The 26,202-nt window shown below is 44.2% G+C and overlaps 6 protein-coding genes across 6 annotated transcripts; 5 read left to right on the top strand and 1 right to left on the bottom strand.

The window, feature by feature from the left end:
- Positions 1 to 815: 815 nt before the first annotated feature.
- On the top strand, positions 816 to 4,502 carry AOL_s00004g102 (uncharacterized protein; the record flags this gene model as incomplete). Its single annotated transcript, XM_011118752.1, has 1 exon — positions 816 to 4,502. One exon carries the CDS (start codon positions 816 to 818, stop codon positions 4,500 to 4,502), a length of 3,687 nt encoding a protein of 1,228 aa, XP_011117054.1.
- A 1,474-nt stretch (positions 4,503 to 5,976) lies between these two features.
- On the top strand, positions 5,977 to 9,915 carry AOL_s00004g101 (uncharacterized protein; the record flags this gene model as incomplete). The annotated part of the gene is made up of 1 exon (XM_011118751.1): positions 5,977 to 9,915. The coding sequence occupies one exon, from the start codon at positions 5,977 to 5,979 to the stop codon at positions 9,913 to 9,915; it is 3,939 nt and encodes a 1,312-aa protein (XP_011117053.1).
- Positions 9,916 to 12,551: 2,636 nt separating this feature from the next.
- AOL_s00004g100 (uncharacterized protein) lies at positions 12,552 to 16,496 on the top strand (the record flags this gene model as incomplete). Its single annotated transcript, XM_011118750.1, has 1 exon — positions 12,552 to 16,496. One exon carries the CDS (start codon positions 12,552 to 12,554, stop codon positions 16,494 to 16,496), a length of 3,945 nt encoding a protein of 1,314 aa, XP_011117052.1.
- A 540-nt stretch (positions 16,497 to 17,036) lies between these two features.
- AOL_s00004g99 (uncharacterized protein) lies at positions 17,037 to 18,647 on the top strand (the record flags this gene model as incomplete). Its single annotated transcript, XM_011118749.1, has 2 exons — positions 17,037 to 17,129; positions 17,202 to 18,647. 2 exons carry the CDS (start codon positions 17,037 to 17,039, stop codon positions 18,645 to 18,647), a joined length of 1,539 nt encoding a protein of 512 aa, XP_011117051.1.
- Positions 18,648 to 20,080: 1,433 nt separating this feature from the next.
- AOL_s00004g98 (uncharacterized protein) lies at positions 20,081 to 21,843 on the top strand (the record flags this gene model as incomplete). The annotated part of the gene is made up of 5 exons (XM_011118748.1): positions 20,081 to 20,179; positions 20,267 to 20,402; positions 20,470 to 21,359; positions 21,429 to 21,608; positions 21,682 to 21,843. The coding sequence occupies 5 exons, from the start codon at positions 20,081 to 20,083 to the stop codon at positions 21,841 to 21,843; spliced, it is 1,467 nt and encodes a 488-aa protein (XP_011117050.1).
- A 953-nt stretch (positions 21,844 to 22,796) lies between these two features.
- On the bottom strand, positions 22,797 to 25,216 carry AOL_s00004g97 (uncharacterized protein; the record flags this gene model as incomplete). The annotated part of the gene is made up of 12 exons (XM_011118747.1): positions 22,797 to 22,821; positions 22,894 to 23,061; positions 23,126 to 23,473; positions 23,533 to 23,652; positions 23,765 to 23,994; positions 24,069 to 24,224; positions 24,294 to 24,314; positions 24,418 to 24,439; positions 24,509 to 24,649; positions 24,720 to 24,795; positions 24,868 to 24,922; positions 24,995 to 25,216. The coding sequence occupies 12 exons, from the start codon at positions 25,214 to 25,216 to the stop codon at positions 22,797 to 22,799; spliced, it is 1,584 nt and encodes a 527-aa protein (XP_011117049.1).
- Between the last annotated feature and the right edge of the window lie 986 nt (positions 25,217 to 26,202).

The raw sequence follows: 26,202 nt of genomic DNA, 5'->3' as shown, positions 1-26,202 counted from the left end.
AACTTGTCAAAGCTTATCATTGTTCTGAAGTTTAGCGTTATCTAGTAGGGAACTCGGTGCCTCGGCCAAACGGGTCGCCCTAGAGAGAGTGCTATCTGACGTATACATGCGTTAGGTGGCTGTATACATGCATCCTTTACTTTGCCTTGCTATGGTTCCAGGTCTTGGTACGAAACATGTCGACAATGGTCTATCGATATCAGCCCCTTGACCTTTTACTTTTATTAAGTTAAGTTGAACGTATACATAAAGCGTCTTCAATCCAGGCGCCCAAAACGTTATAATAATTCTTCAACTCTCAACTGTTACTAAATTCTCAAACTAATTTAAGGTGCGTTTCCAGAACAAATATATACAGAACTACAATTACGCTCCACGGTCGGTACAGCCGTACGTTAGAAATGCGTAGAGGGAAGATATCCAAGTTCCATATTTTTTGCTTTTATATTTTGGCCTTCGGTTGTGTGGCTTTGAGCCATGTTATATACGAACGCGGCCAGCCAGTGTACACCAAACAAGGTATTTCCCAGAAAACATTAGGCCCCAGACCAAATAACTCAAAGTTACCTCGTTCGATATGTGGGATACAGTCTAACGCAAAGATTATAGCCGATCGGCTCGAGAGCCGCTCTTCTTCCAATGAAAATGTGGGAGAAACTGTCTCTTCGAATTATTTGCCACGAACCCCCCATTTTGAAAAGGATCTTCTAGCACGAGCTCCATCTGAGCATACACTGCGAGTACGCAATCTTGACCGCGAAATAAAATATAATCTAATACAAGGAAAATCAACTCTTCGATTCGAACACGATGACATGTATATGAAGTTTGGGTCTCTGGAATCTTCTAAGAATGCAGGTGATCATGCCGTCGCTACAACCCAAGTCTCAGAGGTCGCGAAAGAGGGCGTCTTCTGGGAATACTCTAAACAGTACATACAGAAATTCTTTGAGTCAGTCGGGCGATCCGAGGTTCTGACTGACATTAGTCGTACTCGTTCGTTTGATTTGAGGTCATTGCGATCCAATGGCCCGGTAACGATAAGGTGTTTTTATTCTGTAAAAGACAGATACCTTTTCTTCGAGCTGCTGGAAGATGTTACGGGCATTATGACAGGCCTCGATGCTACTATCTACAGCTGTTGGTACGCTGCTTCGAAAGCCGAACCTGGTAATTCGGAGCCATTCGAGAGCCCTCGGTACCTCACGATACAAAACGTTCGCGACCCGTACAGCTTCCAAGCTATTCAGCGACTTGTGAAGCTGTGGTTGAAGAACGGAATGGATGTGATGCCAAATGGGGCTGGGTTTTCTATTTTGCGGGCCGATGTCAGTCCAAACATTGTCGAAAAGGACTTTGTTTCGGGAGATCAATATATTAGTATCCATGATGCCGCTTGGGTCATATTGCATCAACCTTGGCAGATATATGGGATAATTCAACTATTGGGCGACTACCAGTACGGATTATCACGTCTTCAAATTTCGAATATACGCTTCTCTCTGTACAGGCCCGGTGGTAAACTAGTTTCAAAGTCTGATGTCGGTGCTATTGGTGAGCCGAATGCAATCGAGTATGCCGATATATTTTTGGAATTAGAAAAACGTCCGGCAGCACATTCAAGCGGCGACCGCGAAGACGAAAATATGGAGAGTCCTCCCAGGGAAGAAGGTTCTCCCGACGAAATAGTAGGAGGTGTCGATTCGGAAGATGTAGAGCTCCCCATTGACGAAGACATCATTATGAATGAGACTCCATCGCGTGGTAGAAGCCTCACACCTGCATTGCAACTGCAAAATTGGGAGTCTTCACCATTCTCACAGCCATCTATCCATCCGCTAGGTCTACCGTGGATTCTAGGTTTTACCGTTAAGCCCTCTTCTCCTTCTAACGTGGAAAAACGATCCTATATGCCGTTGAACATGCGGTATACGGCGGATGTTTCCTTCCAGGCCTACGCCTCAGTATCTGACGGGCACCTTTTTATATCCCCCCAGATTTCATCGGCGGAGCCTCCCGAAAAAGCGATCCCTCCCCACGTATTTGCGAGTGTTATACGGTCTGCCTGGCTTCACAGTGGTGGGGGATCCAAGTTTGTGGGTCTTACAATTGGGCGCGTGCAACCCAAAACCGAGGACGCCTTGGGGGGTACCAGGAGAAGACGGGGAGCGGGATCCTCAGGTGCCCCTTCAGGGACGACGAAGGATTCTTTCGCTGCCCACTTCGACGATGGAACAAAGCTTGATATGCCTGGCATAGGTATTCGGAAAAGATTCGATGTAATCTTTTCGGAAATAGCAACGACTTGGGAAGGGCAATCAATTCTTCACCTGATTGCGGCTGACGACGGGGTCCTCGGAGTAAACGATATTTTCAGCATTAAATACGGCCTTCCTCTTAAATTACGCCCGGCAATTGACGGAAGATACTTGACATTTAGACTTTCAAAAGAGCTACCACTAGATTCAACTGCGGCAATTTCGTCTGTAGACAACTCTGCGACCAAGGCTGGCCAAGTTAGTCTAGCTGTAGCAAAGCTTCTCGCGGTATCCTTCGAAACCGGTACTCGTTTTCGGGTCGAAGACCAAAGGCCTATTGATTATTCTGGGCCCGAGCTCGAGGCTCCACGTCAAATTAAGGAACGGGTCGGTGGTCTCAAACTCAGATACATTAGGAAGCATCTTAGGGATATAGAAGCAGACACATCAAATGATGTTCCTGGCTTTAGAGAGGCAATTGAAACTTTTAAGTTGATTCAGGATCCGAAGTACCCCGGGCCTAACCTTCTAGCGGATAGAAGTATTAGCCCTGAAAAATTGGCGGTGCTCCGTGATCCATCGAAGCTGGGAAAGAGCACCCACAGGCTGACCATTTTTGGCTCTACAGAGGAGGAAATAGAGACGAATGATAAAAAGCTACCTCGGCTTGCTTGGTCTGAGGAATTAAATCATTTGGCTATTTTACAGCAGCCTAGCTTCGACTCGTCTGACGATCAATCATCTAGTCTCGCAGATATATTTGTGCTGGAGACCTTGGCCACTAAAGAAAGCTCTCAGCTATCGAAATCAGTGGACTCGATAGCTATGGGTGAAGATCCGGGAAGGGGAGATCTGATACGGTTTTTTACTTTTCTAGATGTCCAACCAGCTTCAAGAGCCATATTGTCCTATATAGTTAAGATGTCGGTAGAGTATAGCGAATCACGGCCAGTTGTATTGACGAATCCGTTCTACGAGGTTACGGAGTCCGACCAGGGTACTAAGTCTGGCGAGGGTACTAGAAAGATTACTTTCAAGAATGGGGTCGAGACACGCTTGCTCTGGCTGATCATTTTGGGCTTACCGGAAGTGAGAGCAGTATCACAGTACGCCAAAGATACTTGTTACTTCACAGAGCCGGGTCTTGGCTTGAAAAGACCAGACTTGATAAACGCAATCGTGATTCGATGGATAAGTGACGATACTAAACCCGGTACTTTAGATCTAAAACCGATATTTCATATTCAACTATCTAGCCCCACCGACGAAAACTCTCCGGTAAGGGGGGAAGTGGCGGAAGCCTTTTTTCACGGGAGTCTTGCGGTCCAACAGCACTTGAGGTTAGGGGAGCGACTAGAATTGCAAGAGATATACAGACCCTTCCTGCCGGGAGCTATAAAGCGTGGCGGTTTATCGGAAGAGGGCTGGATTGGTAGAGTAGAAGATAACATGGGTAGTGAGGCATCTTTCAGGTCACACCCAGTTTTGGAAAGGCTCATACCGTTAGCATTTAACGGATTAGATGGCTTACACGAATTCGATTCGGAAGATCATATTCGTTCTTCCGCCGGGAATCGACCGTTAACGGTCCAAGTAACAAACACTAGAGAAGCTTTGTCACTACAACTTCTCGTTGATCGCCGTGGGGGCATCATAGCAATTATGGATGAAATACCTACTCTAGGCGAACCTGAAGAGGCCACCAAAAAGTTTTCCTCGGCTATATATACTGCTTGGCTTGAAGCCGTGAGGTATAATTCCGCTCCCGAGCACGAAGCGGATACTGCCACTCCACTGGGCCGAAAGATCAAAGGAACTCGACCACCTGGATTGGTGCTAATTACAAAACTCTCTATGGAAACAAGGGACCTTCTATGGTCTACACGGGACATAGATAACCCTCATAAAGAAGTTTCTACGAACCACTTTATGAATATGTATGGGAACCAGAAACCCGTTGGTGAGCCCTATCTTAGTCGGACTACTCAAGTTAAACAAAAGGATATAGTTTATACTGTAGTCGCGTTCGAACCAGAACCCGGGATAGGCGGTGTATTCTTCCGTTTGCTACTTGGTACTCCCGAGGTGGCGAGTGTTCTACAAGCGTTCCAAAATTATCAAAGTGAAAGTGAGATGCGTACTTGGCAGTCTTATCTTTCAAGCATATATGTTAGATGGACTCCCTTTGCAATTGTCCTCCTGTTTAAGAGCAGGGACCTGGATTGGACTTATGATATTGTTTAAAATTCCTCCAAACTATAATAATGCTTTAGAAAAATATTTCGATTCTTCTTCAATTCCCCTTCAGGGTTAACTGATGTTTTGAGTGTCGCGTAGTTGTATCTATAGTTTTCAAGTCAAATTTCGTATCATTATAGGTTTATTAATATTAAGCTGGTTGGTATAATCATTAATATATCAAAAATGCGCTCCTTGCATTACAAGCATATACGAGTAACTAAGTATTAATTAGCCGGTTCTGCTTATAGTTCTCTCGGAATATGCCTGTGCTACTAAAAACTCAAAGCCTCCACAATATAACATGTACAAAGTAGTAAAGCGCCTGTATCCCGGTTTTTCTATTTGACGATTGTGTAGAGCAAAATTGCACTTAAAAGTTCTCTTTTATATGAACTTACGTGCTCATGGTTCCCCGTAGTGGCCTTATTTGAACCGGAGGCTTCTACCATTCTAAACTTCCAAAACGAAGGGGGTATTGGAAAAGTATTTAATAAATCAGGAAGGGTCAGGTCGTCTAGATATCGGATACAGCGGAATAGTAGCATAAGAGTTATTAGTTCAATTGAGAAATCTGGCATTGCGCCTTTATACCTGGATGGCCAAATATTTGACTGTACTGCGGGCATGGATATTATATAATTATGGCCAACTCAAAAGTTTTATCTCACCAACTGAGATGTGATGCTATGTGAACGTCATCTTACATTGGTATTATCGGACAACTTGAAATTAACGATAATGTCAGATTTTGAAGGAGAAGGTTTCCTGTAGGTTAGAGTATAGCACTAATGTTGGTATTTTGTATAGATCAATCCAATCGCGTCCCTGATCAGGGTAGAACGACCTGTTGTTAGATTGGTGGCACTGCGGGGCTGTGTAAAGAACTTGTGTAGGGATAGCAGTTTCAGAAATCGCCACTTTATAAATTTTTATCGCTTTTCTAAACGGATAAGGTTGTGGGCGGGTCAAGCTCAATGAAATGAATTTAAAATTTTGGATGCTGCAAATATATCACAGAGTAAGCTAAATTATAAGTATATAATTAATAGCTCCCACTTGGGAAAAATACCAAATTGAAAGGGGGCCTACGTATATTTAGAGATTCGAACTACAGAATCATTATCCTACATTCCCTAAATAATTTTTGTATTTTCATAAAATAGTTCTGACTTGCTTCGTCATTATAGCTTACAAAATAAAAGTCATCTCACGAGGATAATTTAAAACTTTGGACATATTAGCGGTACTTGTGCTACGGGCGAATCGAATAGCTACAATCCTAAATAGGTAAGATATCACAGCGCGCTCAAGCGAGGACTAATTAGACCGTCCACCCCAACATCAACCCTCTAATAACTATTTATGATACGCTTATAATAGCTTGCCGCCGGCGCCAATAGATGCTATCTGGTTGTAACTCCGGTACACAAAACTACCTAAATTCTTCAGGGTAGACGTTGTCTACCCAGTTTACCAAATGGCGCCTTTTAAATCGGTTATAACCTATTTTATCGCCCTCTCCTTCGCCCTTTTACCGTCTGAAGGCCACTTGGTTGGTACGAAGATCCCCAATGAGTCTCCTGGCGCTTGGGATATTTTGGAGGGTCGAGAGGGAGAGCTAGGCTCTTATAGTGAGCCTTTGACACCAATTAATCTTGGTAGTTGGTCTAGGCGTGCAAAATGGAAGCGAAACGATGAGGATATTGATGTGGAGGATGCGGGTGACGATTTCGATGAGGTTATGGAGGATCTAAGCTATGGCGACGATGCCGACTCGGGTGAATTGGTGCCACCGGTGAAGCAGCTTATCATAGAAAGATTTAACAGGGGAAAAATGGTGGAAACGCAGTTCGCGAAAAAGAGCGCGGCCATACCGGCTCAGGATCCAGAATTTGACCCAAGGACATTGGAAAACGCATTTCCTTCTCAAAAACATATAAGGGGAGTGCCGGCTAGCGTCGCTGATATTACACATCGCATGATACCGGAACTTAAAACGGATCGATTCAACTTTGAAAACCGTCGGACTTACGGATTAACCAAGCGAGTTGAAGTAAATACTGGGGGTCAACCAGTAGCTGGAGGTAAACAGCTACTAACATACATATCTAAAAAGAACCAGCACCTCTATTTCAACACCTTGAACGAGAGGTTTCCCGATGACGGAGTACTTCGAGATTGGATTTATCAGTGCTGGGTTAAGGGATCCGACCCAGATGAAGGCGATTCGCAGGTACCCCTTAAATTTATCACTTTTAGGGATTACCACGACAATGACAGCTTCTATACTCTAAAAAGGCTGTCAAAGGAGTGGGGAGGCTTTGGTTACCCAAGGGAAATAGATGCCGGATTTATTGTGTATAAGGACGATCTAGATCCAAGACTTTCCGCTGCCTACCCCGACGGAAATGCAGGTTTTAGGTCCAAAATACTTACTACCTTTCACGGAATTCCAATGGTATCGATAATCGTTGAAATGCTTTCGACTTTTCCCAATGCCTTTCAACGATACCAAGTATCCGCAATAGGGTTTGAAGTTTGGGAAGGTGCGGAACCGGGAGACCTCTCGGAGTCTACAACTTCTCAGAATGTGGACAGTTCTTCGCCAGAGAGCGAGCCACATTTCAATATCGTGATAAAACTGGATCGAAAAGTGGAACCTCTTGAGATTGCACCCGGGGGCGGAGGTGTGAAAATAAAGATTACAAGTGGGGGACTTGCGTCCTTTGCAGACTTGTCGAAACACCCATATCATGCTGATATCAGTCGAACCTCTTACGGTCTGAACGAAAATCCCACGTTCACCAAATTAAAGGTAGCATTTTTCGGGATAGAGTATTCGTTCGCAATATCTCGACTCGAGAAACATATTGTCTTCGATATGATATCAGCTGAAAAACCGCCCGTTGGTGCTATTATCCTTCAACCTAGAGGCCGGAATCAGATTCAAGACTTTGTGGATGTTCTATACTCGACATGGAATAAAGAAGCTGGCCAAACGATACTGATGGACCTAACTTTTGGCCACATCCGGCGTACAGACAAGGATAAAATAATGAACATCCGTAATCAGCGGAAACCCAAAGATGATGACGAAATATCCGTATTTTCTAAAATCGATGACGATTTTAATTCCGTTTATCAGTCTTTAAAACAACTTCGTGAAGGGAAAGTCTTAGAGGAATTAATTCAGCGATACGGCGAAAATCTTGGCGTATCGGGGATATCTAGAATTGAGATCGGAGTTTTCACAAAGCAGACTGCCATCTTGCGAGCGGGAAATCCATTCATTCTTGTGGGGTTTAGACCGGTAGAGAAATACTCTGAGGCAGTCGCCACAAGGGGTCAATCAACATCTTTAGGGTGGTTAGCCAATTCAGGTGATATCGGAATGGCCGAGGTAGATGAAGAGGCAGCGCCGAATATTCCCAGCATCAGGGCTGGTAACAACAAGCCTAAATCCTTCGAGGAACAGCTGTGGGGCGCCTTTCAACGCGGTTGTCAGAATCAAGCTTGGGATGACTTTGTCAGGATCTACCCACTATTACAGTTAGGGCTACCCGCAAATGATAACGTGCCAGATCAAGGCTATAAGTTTACGCTAAAGTCGGATAATATTGATATCGGAGCTAATCGGGTGGTGGAAATACTGGAGTATCTAATGGCCCTTCAAGCTCAAGATAAGCAGGACCGGGACTTAAAGGCCACAAACACCAGACCCAAAACAATTTCAAAAGGATTTAAACAGCCACGTGCCCTGGGGTTTTTCCTACCGACAACCGAACGCTGGTTTCAAAAAGACACAAAAATGGCAAAACGCCCATTTAGAACATATCAGTTATTTGAAGTTGAACGGAAGACGTCTACGCGAAACACGGATAAACTTCGAGTGTTTCGAAGTAAAATAATGGAACATTTAGCGGTGCTTTCACTTTCGGAATGGGTGAGCCAGCTTGATTTTGGGGATGCATTGATTGCGCTGTGGAATGATGCCTCAAGCTTTGAAGAGGTAGGATATAGCTCCCAGAAAACAGATCTAGAGTCGTCCGGGTTTCCGCGAACGGCAGATGGAATTCGTCATGTGTCTTTCTTCTCTATCACACCGTATACTCAAGGGATAATCGAGTATATCTATCAAACGAAGAAATTGGCAAAAGGAGATCCTTTGATACTATGGTGCACATTGGATCCGAGGTTTCTAGGAGGAGTTGGGCCGCATCAACACCGCCAACAAGCTTCTGACTACGCGGCCTACCACCGCTATCCACCAGAAGATAGGATTAGCTGGCTACTTTTGTTGGGGTCACCAGAGCTATTTGGTATTGGACAGATGATTAGGAAATACAGAGGAACTAAGTTACGCTTTATTACTGCGATAGTGGTAAGATGGGTATCTACAGGCAAGGGCGAAAACGATCCAATGAGACCCGAGATGGTGGTTACAATCGACAAACCGTTCCCCGGCAGTATCGGTACGCCAGTATATGATACAGATGAATCCCTGGCTCCGATAGAACTAAGAGAACTTCTACCGGGTGGTGGCAGGCAATTTTTGGTGAATGAGTACCGCGGAATGTTGGCTGCTTTGACCGATGAGAAATTAAACGCTGCCTTTGAGTCGTTGGACCATACGGGGTGGGTGATTTCCCAAAGTAATAGAGAAGAGGTTTCAGCCCCTGGTTGGGCTCGGAATCTTCTCGAAGCAGCAGAGCTCCCAGCAATGAGTTTATCAATTAAGCATAGTCTCAGGACTGTTCATGACATGTACGGGCGAGTGAATAGGGCGGTATATGCAGAATACAATGTTCTTCACACTGCTCAAGCACTGAAGAATTCATTTTTAATACTCATACGGGAGAGCAAAGACACGGGGAGCACCTTGGGTAAGGAAGGTCCTATCAGGGGCCATATAATAGTTCAAGAGGCGATACCAGCAGATTCAGAGCTCCCTAGTATTGAACCGATACTGTCGAAAATATGGTTAGAAGCTTCTTCAATCCCCCCACTATTGATAACCTTCCGGAAATTGAGTAGCATAGCTGAAGCTATTGTATTTATGCTTTGGAAAGATCTTTCTTCTCCAAAATGGCAGTCAAATCCTGAAGACACCGCTTCTACGGTCTCAAGAAGACCAAAGATAAGGGTCACCACTGGGGATGCGTACCCTAAATATGTATCTGGTGATAGAAAGTGGGTGCTTCCTCTGCAAGCGTGGGGGCATACATTTGACATCCTTATGGCAACTCCGGAAGGCTTGCTGGTTTCCCAATTTATACAGCGTCACTTCAACGCAATGAAGAGTAGTAGGATAGTCTCTATCTACGTGGAGTCCGAAGCAGATGGGACCGGTTTGAAAATGCTTTTTGATATTCAACAGCGCGCGGATAGCAAGCCAGATTGGTATTCGAACGAATAGTTAGCAGCCCAATATATATATATATATTTACAGCGTTTATATATTTATATGTCTATTTATGTTGGCGCTCTATTCTAGAGTGGTCTTCCTCCAAAATCTGTACGAGAGATAGTCGGCCTGGAGTGGCAAGGAATAGAAAAAGAAAAGAAGGGAAAAAAAAAAGGGGGGGGGAACAAGAAATATTAGAAATTGTTTCAATTAATTGCAAGCTAGTGAAGGACTATTAAAAATAATATAGAAAAGTAACCAACGAAAACGTTATTGATGCTGCACAATAGCATTAGTTCTTGTTTACGGGATAAAATTGAGGTCACTTTAACATTTTTGTAGCCCGGAACCTTATGCTGCGACAAGAGCTTGGACACTCTGTAGGGTCCCAATATATATATATAGTATAAAGGTATATTATATCGCTAAGAATTTCTATACATCTAACTAGAAAATGCTACTTATTGTAAACAGTAGTATCATCTACCCAGCTACCGGCATGCCTACCGGCCAGTGAACCGTCTGTTAGCTACTATATTGTTTACCCAGCTGCCTGTGTGCTCATACAGAGGTAGCTAGGCAGACGGTTCATTATCTAGATGGGCAGTTTACCAGCCAGTTCACTAGTTATCAATTAAGCGGTTGACTTGGTAGATATGTAGGTAGTTATATACAGCTTACCAGGTAACAAGCGGTTTACCGTGTAAGCACTTAGGCGGCTAGCTGGGTAGGCAGTTCACTAGTTATAGTTGGCATGCGGTGGTTGGGTAGGTGGCTTAGTAGGTGGCTATAGCGCTAGTAGTTTATTGGCTGCTACGCCGGCAACTCAAGAGGCAGTTTATTGGCGGGTATGTTGGCAGCTGCGTAGGTGATTCAGTAGTCAGCAGGCAATTCATCGGTTGGTGTATCAGTAGCTGCAGCTCTGGGTAGGCAGTTTATTGGCAAGCACATCCGTAGCTGGTAGGTAGTTCGGTAGGTGGTGTATCAGCAACCACTTAATTAGGTAGGCAGACCCAGAATCAAAAAACATAATAGCAGTATGAGTAGCTGTAATGATAACATCCCTGCTTAGTATTATAGTTTAAAGATATCGCAGTCGGGTTCAAGTACCACCGCAGGCCTACGTAGCTACTCGTATTAATATTTAACTCTTTTGGGACTATTACTAGCGATTCATAGGTTGGAAATAGCTTTTGAGACCACGCACAGATGGGGGCAGGGGTTTGGAAATTTTGAAACTACAACATGTATGCATGCAACCTTTAAGGCCACAAGATAGGTGTGGAGTAGCAGTAGATATGCTAGCTCAACTTATTATATGTGGCGTAGATCTGTAGAATTTGTGCCGAAAAACTTTTGTTGTGCACATGCATGATCACAGTTAATTTACTCTTGTAAATTTTAATAACTTTATCTAAAGTTGTTTTGTCCTTCAAAAGTTATAATTATCATCAAGCGAAGATAGAAATGTTAATTTGGTATGTGTAAACGAGAGAGCAATTTCTGTCTGAGATTTAACACGATATATAGTGCTATCTCTCCTGGGTTTGGTGGCCTAGTTGTTGGTTTGAATTATGGGACGGTCTACAGGTTGGCCCGTAAATTAGGCTATAGGACATGGCCGATGCTATAGCCTGCGTATATAGTTATGACAATGAATAGTATTAATTTATACTACTCTCTAAGGCAGGCGCAAGCTCATAGCTTGACTGCTAATTATACTATAAGCTAATTAAGATAATTGGTAAACCAGCCAGTAGATTAGCTACCGCGGGGAGGGAATAATTAAGAATAAGGAGATAGCATAAAATCACTTTATAAGCTTTGCAAGTAGCTGCATCCTAAAGCCCAATTCTTTGTAAGTTAGAACTTTTAGGAAAACCGTCCCCTTATTTACAACAGAATATACACGGTTCAGCGTTTGAGATTTATTTACATCACTTGAATTCTCTAACAGACATCCCGTTCTTTCTTTTGTTGCGCTTCAAGCCTGGTGTGATAGCTGGCTGCGCCCAGAGTCACAATTGGACTTTCATTAATGGTAGTCTTGAAACCTCATTGACACATTGAACTCGCGCGCCACATGCACATGCATAGCTCAGATTTCATGTGCTATACCGGTTTGAGATAATGCTTGGTTAGTGTGATAAAGTTGGTGCTGTGCTGAGCTCGCATCCGTCTTGCCTCCAAACCGGTGCTGTGCTATTAATCAATTGATACATCTTCTCGTCGGTGTACAAAATTTAAAATGCCTCGAAATATATAGCACAGTATGCTACAAGGATATCCCCCGTTCAATTTCAGGCAGCGAGTTGGTATTTGCCATATCTAAACGCCTGGGGTATCCTCCATATACATATACAGATTGTGATGGCCATATGGCATACATACCAGTCCCGTTCCCGGGATAGCTTATAATAATTTGACATTCGGTCTAAAAAATCCAGTCTTATCGTGCGCATAGTGCTCAATCTATATTATATTATCTTTAAGTCTTTATGCCTACCGCGTCGGCACCAAAATACGCAGAATCTCAAATCTAGCCCTGTTATTATGGAACCCGGTTTGAATATCTAGTTTATCTCGGTTCGGCTGGTATTTCCATAATTAAATACAATTATATTATCGTATCTCAAAAACATTCCGTTATGAAGCCCTCTATTCTTTTCCATCTTTCGGTATTTCTTTGTGGATTTTCCAGCTGCCGTATCTGGAACATTCATCAGGACCAGGAAAACCAAAAAAGGGAGCTCAGTAATTCGAGGTCTACACAAAGTATCAAAGACCAGAATAGTGAGACAGCGTTTGGCTATCAGGCCGCTCAGGACAAGGCTTTGCCCAAGCCAGGGCTCTCCTTAAAAAATGTTACCCGATCTCTAAGATTCAAGAGGGCGGGAGGGGACTCCGATGTCATAATGATAGATGACGACGGTATCGATCTAGACATTTTACTGAACTTAAACCCTCAGGAGAAAGAACTCGTCAGGAAGTCGTACAAGATCGGTGCTGACCTTCTGAGTAAGGAAGAAGAAGGTTTAAAAAACCCTGTTCACAAAGACCCCGACTTAGACTGGCACAAACTTGATAAATCTGTGGTCATAAGGAGAAACATTCGTGGCCTCCCGCAGAGTGTTGTCAAGGTATTTAAGGACCTGGGGCAAGAATTTCTGGCTGAGGACGTTGGGACCTATACTGCTGTGTTTAGATCCATCCTCAAAGATGATGGTACAGCAGACTATGATTCTACGGTTCTCCGGACATATATATCTAGAGAATACGGCCATATGTTTTTCCCTTGGCCTGGGGAATTACCAGCCGGTGCTCAATATCATGACTGGATCTATCAATGTTGGGCTAGAGGATCGCACGATCTAACCGACGGCCTCCACAGTGACATTCCGCATCCTTTAAAGTATATTACGATAGGGGGTATTACGGAGGAAGAGACCTTGGCTATTCTTCAGGCCGTTGGACGAGAGTGGAGAGGGAGAGATCTCTCTCAGGATCAGTCAGTTATATTTATCACAAGGGAGGATATAGATCTCAGCCTTGCAAAGAATTCTCCAACCAGTGTCTCCTACTTCATTTTCGCTTTATTCAATATCCTTTCAGGAACCAATGAGATCTCTCCCATAATTAAAATGCTTTCAACTTTTCCAAACGAATTTTATTGGCACCGGATATCAGCAATAGGGTTTAACGTGGAAGACGATGGGACAGCCAACTTATTACTTAAACTTGAACCTTCTGGAGGAAGTCAATATGCTGAAGTCGAACCAACAAAATATCGTGTCGAACTTCAGCCTCTTGGGTTAGCCCTTCAAATAGGGGGATCTTCTAGCCTGATCAAACATCCCGCTCAACCGGATATCCAAAGAACATCGTATGGATTGCGTGATGAAAAGAGTAACGACCCGGGATCAACATTTTTTCGATCTGCAGTGCAATACGAGGATGTTGGCTATCGCTTTGCGATGTCAGGACGGGAAAAACACATTGTCTTCGAAGGGTTTCTTACGGGCGCCGCCGCCGCCCCAGTGCTCCAAGATTACGTTGAGAGGGAGGTAGATAAAGAAATGCATCATGTTCTCTACTCTGCCTGGTCGGGCACGGCCGGCCAGGCTTCCCTGCTTGAGATTACATTTGCATCCATACACCCGCAAAGCCGGAATAAAATTAAAGAAATCAAGGACAAGCAGAGGCCGGCCAGTATAACAGCAAATGAATGGGACCATAGGGTAGCCGTTTTTGAGGATCTACAACGAGACTTCATTGAGGTTCTCCAAATTTTTTTCGAAACACGCGAGGGAAGAGTACTGGATAACCTTATCCGGAAGTACGGCGACAATCTCGCGATTTCAAAGATATCAAGGTTGGAAGTGGGGATTTATACAGCCCCTGGGTTCAAAAAGCGAAAGGGAAAGCCTTTTATTTTAGTTGGCTTCAGAAGGCTGCTCAAAGCGGACCTCCAGAAGGGCCTACCCGTTGAGCTAAGTGGTAATGAAGATGACCCGGTCGACCCGAGCACACAGAGTTGGAAAAGTGATATCCCAAAATGGCTCTTTATATCAGATTCACCAGAGTCAACCCAAGAGCTTTCTATTCAAACAATTCAGCTAGGGGTCTATGCGAACTCAGTTGCTGAAATAGAGGCACGATTTCTAGGAATGCAACCTTTTTCATGGACTTATAGTTCGGAATCACTGGCGTTACTAGTGTCCCGGTATATATTTGAACATCGGAAAGATGTCTCATTGCCGGAATCTGTGAAAAACCAATGCGCCTACCTATATAACGCTCAGGAGCTTGATGCTACTATGCGACGTGACAACCCCAAGGAAGCCCGGTACCGGTACCTCCATGACTTTTTCGGCAAAAAGACACAGGCCCAGCTTCGCTATCTAGCGGAAAGGAACAGACAGAGCTCTTATGATCAGGTAACAGTTCGAAGCAGCCCCGCAGTTGGCGGAAATCCAAATAGGGATGATATGGCAAGCTATGGTTTGGTTATAAACTTAGATTTAGGCTTTGTTATAATCACTTTACAGCCTAAAACTATAGATGGCCATGTTATGGAGCTTGAAAATGCCGTTTATGCCGCGTGGCATTCCCTGTACACGACTAGTGATTATGACTACAGAAGCCCACGTGACAAGGAATTCGGCTCTACCGTCAGCTGGTTGGATTTACAAAATGCCTGTTCTCATGGTCCTCGATACTTTTTCATTCAAGATATAAGCTATCCCACACGACTCATCATTGAAGAGATATATAAGAGGAGATCTATGAAAAAATCAGAAGTTCTCATCTTTTCCGAGCCGGGTATCCTAGGTCTCATTGGTTCCCCACTTTCAGCTTATAGACGACTGGGAAAGCATTCGAATACCAAAAGTGATTTAAGATATATGCAAGATCTTTTCGCAATTCTTGGTTCTCCGGATCTCATAGGGATATCGAGGCTCGCCACAAGGTACTTTGGAACGAAGCATATGTTCTGTAGGACTGCTGTAAAGCATATCGTCGTAAAATGGTCAAGCACTCCGGATTTTGAGGAGCCCCGACCTGAATTGTTTGTATCACTACGAGAGCTGACGCATTCCGGAGCTCTTGAGAATGCGCAAGCTACATGGGAAAGTAAAGGAGTAGATATCAGAAAACTAATAGAGCCAGCTATACTAGGAAGAACCACGAGCGTCCTAGAGACACTATATATACAGGCTCCTAAAAACGCAGACTCGGGCTTTGAAGGAAACTTATGGGATGTTTTGGAGCTAGATCCAATTGCTCACTGCCCAAAACGTTCAATTCAATTATTTGACTCAGGTCTTCGCGAATTCAGTTCGGCACTGGGTCTAGGGCTCGATAGAACAGTCCAGGAACCCCATATCCAATTAAACGTGAAAAGTCGAATTAAAGATATCGATTATCTCTTCCTGATTTATCAAAAGGGCAGCAAGAAGGGCAGTTCTAGGCTTATTACTGGTTCAGCCGGCTATGGACACCTTATTGGGCAGGCTTTTCCAATAGCCACTAGTCTACAGAATCAACCCGTTGAAGAGTTCAGCGAAGTGTATCTGCGGGCGTGGGGGGCAGGCTTGCAAAAGTTTTCCCTTGGAAAAAATCTATTACCTTCCTTAGTAACATTTTTAGGACTTACTCCCGAAACCCAATCTATCATTAAGGTGCTCTGGAGCGCCCTTGTACCCACACAGGAGACAAGTGACGAAAATTTGGACCTTAAAATTGGAGTTACAAATGGCCGTAGATATGATATATTTTCCGGCGGAAAAAACACTGAGTCACACAGGTTTTGGCAAAATAGGTCAGGGTATCTTCACAGGTTGGCTTTCGAGGTGTTGATGGGCTTGCCAGAGATACTAGGGCTTTCCCACTCACTCAGGGGGTATGACGGCAACACAGGTCGAGATCAGCGCAGAATTCAAATAGTCTATTGCGAATCTTCTACAGACGATAGTGGTGGCATACAGTGCATATTGAAAATTGCCAGGACACGCCCACCAACACAGGATAGTGACGCTCATATCGATGAGGGGGATGATGAAGACGATGAGAGTGATGCCTCTGAAGTGTGATATGATATTTATTTCATATGTACATAGCCCGGGCCAGTGCTAATTACAAACAAGCTGAATCAAATCGAGTTGCATCTTTCATCTATTGCGATCGCGAGCTGGATATAATAATTTCATATATTAGGTGGGCCCCGACACTAATCATGAATGTATGTAATATATCCCGGGCAATTAAAGAAGTCTGGTTACGAGACTGGGCGATCAAATTGAGACTGAGATTGAGATCGATGTGTTGTTGTATGTTGTATTTCCAGAAGTGGCTAGTGATCAGGCCTCAAATTCGCGCAGTAGAACTCGCTAATTAACCGAATATAGCAACAGAGTTTCCTAAAGAGGCAATTATCTATCTAGCCACAACTTTGGCGGCTCATCGTCGGCTGTCCCTCATATATTTGTCTCGCACCCAATCTGGCTGAGCTCAGCCCACCTTTTACTCATCAACAACCATTATCCCCACGATATCCTCTATCGCCCCATAACTCACATCTTCGAAACTTCCGTAGTAGCTAAGGCGCTAGGTAGAGCGCAGATTCCCGCAAAATGGCTGCTCTCGCCACTGTGAATACCCCACCTCCGACTCCCCAGCGGCAACAGGTGGTCCCAACCACCAGCCCTGGAAAACAGCCGGACTTGGTAAGACGGCCGCTGTCCTTCCGTCCAGTTCGCTTGTTCGAATTTATCATCTCTGACATGATCATGATGTAGCTTCAAAAACTAGCCGTTGCCCGTCTCAAACATACAGTGTCCGAATTGGAAGACCAGGTTGAATTTGACCGGCGCAACAATCCCATTCCTCCTCCCAAGCCAACCACTCTCCATCTTGTCCCAGATTGTTCCGCCCTCACGACATCTATTACCGATATTAAAGCCTATGTTGCTGAGGAATCCGCTAAGGTCACCGTTCCTCTATGCGTCCTCGATGCCCTGGATGCCTTGAAAAGAGGCAGCGAAAACGAAAACGTCAATGCCCGAGAAACCGTTCGCTGGTTCGATCGTACTATTGGCAAAGGAACCGCTGATAAGGGTGTAAAAGTACAAGCGCCGACAGAGATCTATGGAAAGTGGGAAGAGTGTCTCGAGTGGTACAGTCCGTTGACAACTACGACTAGCAGTGGAGAGGAGTTTTCGTTCGCTTCGCCGCTCGCAATGACGGAATCTCAAATGCTCGCCCAGGCGGACGAGGGTCTGAATGGGCTTTCGATTTCTCCATCTCCGCCAGGGAGCCCACCAATTGGCGTCTCTGCTACTCCGTCTATGCCACCCCGTATCCTCAAGTCCGCAAATACCTTCCATTCCGGACCTGGTGTTCCGAAACCTCACATATCCCTTCCGCGATCTACTACTATTCCGCTCCAGGATCCGCCTAGCCCCACTTCGTCACTTCACGCCCCAGAGGTACCAAAAAAGATCCAACCAATCATCAACTGTGCTCTAGAGATCCTTCACTCTGAAAAGACCGAATTTTCGAAGAAATCTGAAGGCGTCTTCTTTCTAGTGACTAACAATCCTGAAACTTCACACTGGGCCAAGTCTTTCGGCATTCCATCCTTGAACACTAAGGAACTCGCTGGAAAGATTGCCGAAGAGAAGCGTTTATACAAATCTAAGAAGCGCGATTGGGAACACGTACATTCGCCAAAGTCGAGCCAACCAGTCCTTGATGCGAACGATTTTAGAAATAGGGACTTGCGCAAAAGTCCAAAGAATACTTTTACTCAACCTTATTTTCAAGGTGGGCGCGGTGACGGGACTCCCGGTGGTCGACAGAACCCTTCCCGGGACGGGACGCCTCACGATAACCAGCAATCACGGCGACGAAACCGAAATAACCAGAATGCGCGAGCAGGAGGAGGAGCAGTAAACGGTAACAATGGAACGAATTCCGCTCGGGGTGGGCGTGGAGGATATCACGGCGGTTTTGGCAGGAACACTCCTGCCTCCATTCTGCAAGAGAAGCCACCAAACGGCAATACCTACAGCACTTCTCCTACTCAATCCCATACCCACAATGGACATCAGAATTCTCGTCGTGCTCCACAGCAAATTCTTGGTAGGGGCCAATCAACTACAGATGCGGAGCATGAGTACGTCCTTGGGAGGGGTGCCAACAGAGGTGTCGCAAGGGGTAAAGGGAAGCTTTGGGTTCCTTGATTCCAAACAACGGATTTACAGGCTTTACATCAATGAAAGCAGCAAAACACGAAATTATTATTACCAAGGGCCTCAGAGACTCTATTGTGCGAGGGAGCCTGGAATTACCCAGCGAAATCCTGTTACACATACCTTTTTTTTGGTCCGATCAATGGGCAACCAGTATGCACGATAATAGCCGGAGGATCTCAAGGTACTTGGATTTGATGAGAATTCCCTTAACAAATTAGACTCCTCTCTAGGAACGACTCTCGATGAAGTGGATGTACAATGCGATCTGGACCCACTTTACTAACTACTCATCGCAGTCGACAAAAAAAACACACAAAGGATAGAAATGATTTTCAGGTTCCTTTTTTTGTTCCGCGGGACAGGGTAGTGCTTTAATGTGGACGATATGTGATGTATCGAAGGGAATAAAGGAGCACTTTACCTCTGGACGAGAGGTTGAATAGTGAATAGGTTGAGACTCTAGCTTGCCTCTCACTAAGGAGCAGAAGACTAACACTACTTGTTTCTGACAAAAAATTAAAATTTTAAAAAAAATTAGAATAAGAAGAAGATTCGATGAAGTAGGGCTGCTTCGTTGCTATTATTTGCTCCTATTGGCTTCTTTTACGTTACAGATTGCTTCTTCTCTTCTTCTCCTTCTTTTCATATCATTTTTGTTGTCGTTTCCAATCAGACAAAACCTTTAAACCAACCAATATTATAGCCGCAAATGGATTCAACCCCATGTTAAATCTAGCCTCGTAAGCTGATGGATTCAAGAGTGCATACTTGTGACTTTCTGAACTACTTACGAAATTTATAAACTGTAGACCTACATATTGTTTCGCCTTCTATGCTTAAAGATGTTTTGAAACTTATACGATGTATACGCATGAAGGCCTGAAGGAAGTCGTGGATGCATCGATGGGTGGGGCTGTCGGATTTAAGGATCGGACCTTCGGGGTTAACGTAGTTTCGGCAGCCGAACAGCCAACCACACACGACAGCCAACAGCTCAATTTGCCTAAGTCGTCGTTCTGCGGCTAAACTAAAATTTCGGATTTGCGATTGCCCTCGACTTTTAGCCACCTCGCTCGATTACAAGGAGATTGTAACTACCGGAAATATCAAGGTAAGTGTCGCTAGCCTTCCAGTCGTCCAATTGACCGCTTTCCAAGTCATCAGGCTTGCCGGTGGCCGGGGCTAATGACAACCTGGGCAAGCCCGCTGGTAGATTAATTCTAAGCTCATGAACAAACCCCTTGGAGGATAACTGAGCTAGCTGCATCCTTCTTCCCCTTACACGTTTAGCTGAAAGTGATACGCCAGATCACCAACTTCAACCTTTCTCAACATCGATGGTTGGTTCATCTTTTCGATAATTCTGTCTACCGCTTAATCGGAAGCCCATCTTTGCAAGCTTGTTGCTACCGACTTTCACCATGCCTCAGGCCGCTACAATATGGCATTACACGACCCACCCGTACCAGCTACGGGCGATGCTCCATTGGAAGTATCTTCGGGACCCACTGCACTTCAGAGTAAGCTTTTCTTCCCTTCACCCTTATTATGTTTCCGTATTTCGGATCTTGCGAGCGTATAGTGATGCTTAATCAACTTGACAATAGAATCCGGAAAAAGAATCAACGGAGCTAAAACGATGTTACGAATTCTTGGAGATGACTAGCCGGAGCTTCGCCGCTGTTATCCTGGAACTACAGCCCGAAATGAGAGTGCCGGTGGCTCTTTTTTATTTAGTATTACGTATGGCATCATTTCCTCAAACTAGACCGTATTTTTGTACTCTCCTGACAGGTAGTGCTCTTTATAGGTGGCTTAGACACGGTCGAAGACGACATGACCATTCATAATGACATCAAAATCCCCCTCCTCCAGAACTTCCATAAAATTCTTGACCAACCTGGCTGGACATTCGATGGAAATGCGCCCACGGAAAAAGACCGGCAGCTTCTTGTCGAATTTGATGTCGTCATAACGGAATTTGCTAAACTCAAAGATGTTTATAAGGAAGTCATTCGTGACATCGCTAAGCAGATGGGGGAGGGGATGGCAGAAACTTGCAGGGGCCCGGCCAAAAATCTTGACGGACTTCCGCTAATAAAAGATTACGACCGGTATTGTTTCTATGTCGCCGGCCTCGTTGGGGAAGGCTTGACACGTCTGTTTGTCCCGGCTGGTTTCGCCAACCCCGGTTTACTAACGCGACGTCGTTTGTACATCTCGATGGGCCTCTTTCTCCAGAAAGTCAATATCATCCGCGATTTCTACGAGGATCTTGAGGATAGCCGAAGCTTTTACCCCAAAGAAATCTGGGGTAAATATGTCGACAAGTACACGGACCTAGGGCTCCCAGAAAATGAGGAGAAGGCTCTAGCATGCCAATCGGAACTGGTACTCAACGCCCTCGACCACGCGGACGACTGCTTGTACTACCTTGCAGGTTTGAGAGACCAGTCTGTGTACAACTTTTGCGCCATCCCCCAGGTTATGGCGATTGCTACGCTAGCGCTTGTTTTCAGGAACCCTGATATGTTCAAGCGTAATCTTAAGATTCCGAAGGGCGAAGCATGCGAGTTGATGATGGATATCGGGAATCTAAGAACGACTTGCGATACCTTCAAAAAGTATATCAAGATCATTAGGAAAAAGAACACACCCAAGGATCCTAACTTTTTGGAGGTGGCAGTCAAGTGTGCCAAGGTATGAATAATAGGTTATTCCTTTTATGGAAGGTAACAGGGTTTTAAAATTAATTTAAAATCTTTGCAGATTGAGCAATTCATCGAAGGCATCTATCCTACCATCACAAAGAAACAAAAAGAAGAGAAGCGTGAGAAGGAATTGAAGACTGGGAAGACGGTTTACATTGAGGAGCCACTGATCCCGAAGGGTGTTGCCACTGTTCTCTTCCTTATCACCTTCTTGAGCTTTATGTTCGTCAACTTTATCGTAAGTACTCATCATACCATATCCCTAAACAACTTTTGCCCTAATCTCACTAACCGCTCGTTTTCGAATGCAGTTCCTCGCAGCTTTTATTATCGGTGCAGAGTTTGACTTCTCTCCTGAAGCCTGGGAGACATGGACTTTCTTCAAACTAAAGGACCAGACAGATATCTTGCAAGACGTTACAGAATCGGTAGTCGAGGCTGTAACAAAAACTCTTACTCATCAAGAGTTGTAATATATTCGACCAAACATCGGCATTGCTGATGAACACTAGGTTGCAGCCTGACCGCATCACTTAACTAATTACGCATCATTAGGCGGATACGATTAGAATAATTGAACAAGCGGAATTACATACTAGAAGGCTATCGCGGCAGTAATAGCGTGGAATAAGAATCCATACCTACTATTACGCCTTCTTTTCTTCTACTCAACAGCGGTTCTTTCATCCAAAAATATTACGAGGCAGACGGGACAGCTTTCTAAATTAGTACTTAATAATTACGGCGCACATATGCATTCTATTATTTTTTTTTCTGTCTTCTACTCCCTAACACTCATAATTGTGACTCCAAAGATTGATTCAAACTCTTAGCTCGGATGTCAAATTACAACCTCTTCTATTATTCATAATTTTACTTTGAATAATGTTTTCTTCAGTGGAAATGGTTGTGCCGAAGATGAGCTTATATAGATGAATGATTTGCTGGTTTTCGTAATCGCATTTCTGCCACTTGCGGATAAGAGACTGAAGGCTTTGCACCTATTATTCTTTCTCTTCGGAGGGGATGATAGAAGGGTGATACGTCGTTCACCGTGGCGTGGAACCGTGGGAGTCTTTTACGGGTGGCTACATACTCCTTTTCTCCTCTTTTCGACGAAGCTATCTTAAGCTAGAGCCTGTAACCATGCATATATTACTAGCATCAACAAAGTTGGTGTAAAGAAATATATCTAGAAGTATACTAATTACACCTGTGTGAGGATATCTACATGGTTTTTAGGGATCACGATTTCATTTGTATATGAGGTATCATATCATCCAATACATTAATTGATCCAACCAAGTAGCCTCTAATCGAGTATAAAACCAACAGAATGTTAAATTAATATAGCCCATAACTTTATATATGCCGCTTTCGCCCCGTCGGAACTAAGTGCAATTAATGATATATATGGTTGAAGGCCTCACAGAATATATTCAAAATCAGGGCTATCATACGCATGTCAGTGTCCATTCTAGTAATTAATTAAATCTCAGGCTTTAAGTATAAGGAAGAAATACCTTTTATCCCCTCTATCTTCTTCTTCCGTCACGCTATTAGGGTCTTTCTGATCGCGAATGCCCTGCTGTAGTTGATGTTGCTTCTCCCTATTCTGATTGCTGAGGTACCACCTCGTAAACACGATGGCAGCAAAATGGAGAAAAGACAATCCCAAGAAGTAGGCACTCCTAGAAACATCATATGACATATTAGAAAGAACAAGAATAAAATAAAGAACCAGTAATGACTCACCCAATCATTTTATAATTACCCTCTTTCTTTGGCATCGTGACTGTTGCCGGGATTGTGAACCCTCCAATCAAATTACCCGTACCAACATTGACACCGATCATAATAGCACGTTTGAATAACCCTTCTACATTATTGGCCATCCAAACCCATGATATTGCTCCACCCGCCCATGTTCCTATCGATCCCAAGAATCCCGCGACGTATTGTAGTGTCACACTTTCAGAGGATACAAAAATTATAAAAGCGGTGATAGAAAACCAGGATGTGACCATTATATAGTATCCTCGCTGGTTGGTCTTATCGGAAAGAATACCGATGTAGATTGTAGTTATCACAGCAAGAAATGCACTGGATATAATATAGTTAGTAGGATATTCAATATCAATGAAAGGGTAGTATTAACGTACGGAGGGACGTATAGAAGTGTTTTAGTAGTATCACTGGGATGAGTGAATAACTTTGCAGCTAGTGCCGATGCATTTTCTCGCTGTCGCTGCGTCAAGCCATCTCGCGCGACTACGGTACTCCTACAAAAAAATGATATGAAAGTTAGAATGCATAGATGCCTGTGGTATTCTGAAATAGTTTCTTGGTACTTTTAAAGCAAAGGGGGATCGATAGGTGTAGAGGTATACGCACATTCTCACGAAGATGAACAATAAAGTTTTCATATCCGTAAACACCTGCTTCCATGCATGCGGCCTGTAATGCTCACTGATATTCCTGGTACTATCAGTTGCAACATACCACTTCTTGAACATTGTATGCTCTGCCTCTGATCTTAGGATTTTGTCATCTTCGTCCGGGAAGTCTGGGATGAAGAAGAACACGACCATCGCCGAAATGACTGTTACAAGTCCCCAGATAATCTATCATGTGAGATTATATCCATCAGCATGAAACTTGAGATGTTGAAGGAGTAGAAAGTGCATAATAGACTTACACAAACCCAATCACTCCCAACTCTGCCACTAACGTTGATCTTCACAAGTGCAGAGTTCAGGAGATTTGCAAGAGACGATCCCATTGCCCCGCCCGCATAAAAGATCGCAACCGGCCGGCCAAGCTTTCGACGAGGGTACCAACAGGTTATGTAGTACTAATTTGTCGATTACGGGTCAATGTTAGAAACTAAGGCAACAACTAGTATGATATAAAAAGTACTTACCATGCATCCGGGAAATAGGGCCTAAGGTACATTAATATGTTAGCCGTTTTATCTCAACGTAAATACTCAAGCACTGTGACACAATATGGCAGGATACTCTTATTTCGTATCAAGTTATACATACCCCTAACGGAAGTCCTATTAGACTATCGAAGTATATTAATCATCATAGACACTTCGGTAAATAAATAAATCAAGGGGCTGGATGAACTTACAATCGAATCGCGGCCAACCCCTGCCAATCCTTTACAACAGCGCAGAAAACAGCCAGAAACCCGGACAACAGAAGAGCCGGGGCTAGCCAGACTCTTGGGCCTAGTCGCCTTAACAGGACGTTCCAGAGGGGCTCTGGAAGGCTGCAAACAAAGATGGCATGCGATCAGCTATATATCTTTTCAATATGTGAGATGTGGATATGGTGCATACGCATATGTAATGGTGAAAAGAAATTGGATAATTGCATATCTATTGTTATCGAGGGGATACCGTTGGTTGCTAGAGTCTATAAGTTTGAGGCGATGGATTAGCTTTTTACGATATTAATAGACACTAGCTTCTGGGCTTCAGAGCTTACATATGAGCTGCACATTCATACGGTTGGTGAACAATAAAAAATAGCAGATAGTCAACTATAAAATTAAATGAAGTTAGTTTAAATTGAACTTTCAGAAGGTTGATAAAAAAAGGCCGAGAAAACATACCGGAGGCAGTATCATCCAATCGATTCTAGTTTGTAGCCGTTTCTGTTTATCTGTTTCCGTAATACTGGCATCCTCACCCGAATCTTCAGCTGCAGGTTGGGGACCAGGGATAGCCCCTAGGACTACAGGTATGGAAGCCTGGGATTGAACCCTGAGACTCCCCGCTCCTGGGGATGCGGTCTGAAGGCGAGATATCGCAAGTTGAGGGTTTAGAGCACTCATACTAGCTATTACGGAAAATAAGCCGTAGATCGATTGAGAATTGATCAATTGAGAATCTAGAATTCCGTGCGGTGCCAATGCTCTCCAGTGATTCCCAACTGAAATGGGAAGCTGGTTAAGAGGAGTCTTGTGCTTACATTTTATTTATTTCCCGTCATGAAGGGTTGGTTGCGCAGCACCTGAACCGGGACTAAAACCCGCTATCAAACGCCAACGCATGCAGAGAATGAGGAATGAAGAAGAAAAAAAAGTAAGTCTCAGCCGTCATATCTAGTCCTTGTCCATTTTCTGGACTTCGATTCGTTTCATGCAGGTCCGCCTCAATATCTCAATAGCCTTGTAGTGCGAGAAGATAAGAATCTCTTAGCTAGTTAGTATCCTCAAGTTGAGGCTCTAACTTTTCGATGTTGTTGCAGTGGCTGGGCATTACCTAAGAAGGATCCCATGACCGCCAACCGGCGGCGGGATCAGAACATGCCAAACCAAAAAGGTGCATCGGCGTCAAGCGACTGCGTTCAGCCGTACATCTCTTGGAATCTTGGTGCTATACACTGCATAAATCAATGCCTCGTCCTGCTAGACGGCGACCCGCTACTGTGGCTGCCAAAGGAATTTGGAATTGAGATTTTGTGAAGTTGTGATTGTTTGACACGGACGCCTGCATGCACATGTTGTGAAATTAACCTCCAAGCCGTCTTTGCATGCGATCGAGAGCTTAGCCAATTACGAATAGCTTCATGAGCGAGGCTCGTAAGTTTAAAATCCGATAACACGGGTGGTTTTGATGCGGAATGTCTCGCATTGATGTCATTAAAAAGAGTCACCTACCCCGCGTTCAAATGCAGTTGCATTTGCCCAGTTTCGAATTTCTGTAGATGCCTTCCTCCCTTTGACATCTAGGCTTGAGCGCGAAAGCTTAAGCTACAGTATATATTAGGATATTTATATTGGCTAGCGCTTGCCTCAAGACACCAGGCACAGGGGAA

The sequence above is a fragment of the Orbilia oligospora genome, assembly GCF_000225545.1.
Source record: "Orbilia oligospora ATCC 24927 unplaced genomic scaffold scaffold00004, whole genome shotgun sequence".
Taxonomy (NCBI): domain Eukaryota; kingdom Fungi; phylum Ascomycota; class Orbiliomycetes; order Orbiliales; family Orbiliaceae; genus Orbilia; species Orbilia oligospora.
The sequence above is the reverse complement of the archived record's forward strand: the minus strand, read 5'-3'. Positions and strand labels throughout refer to the sequence as shown.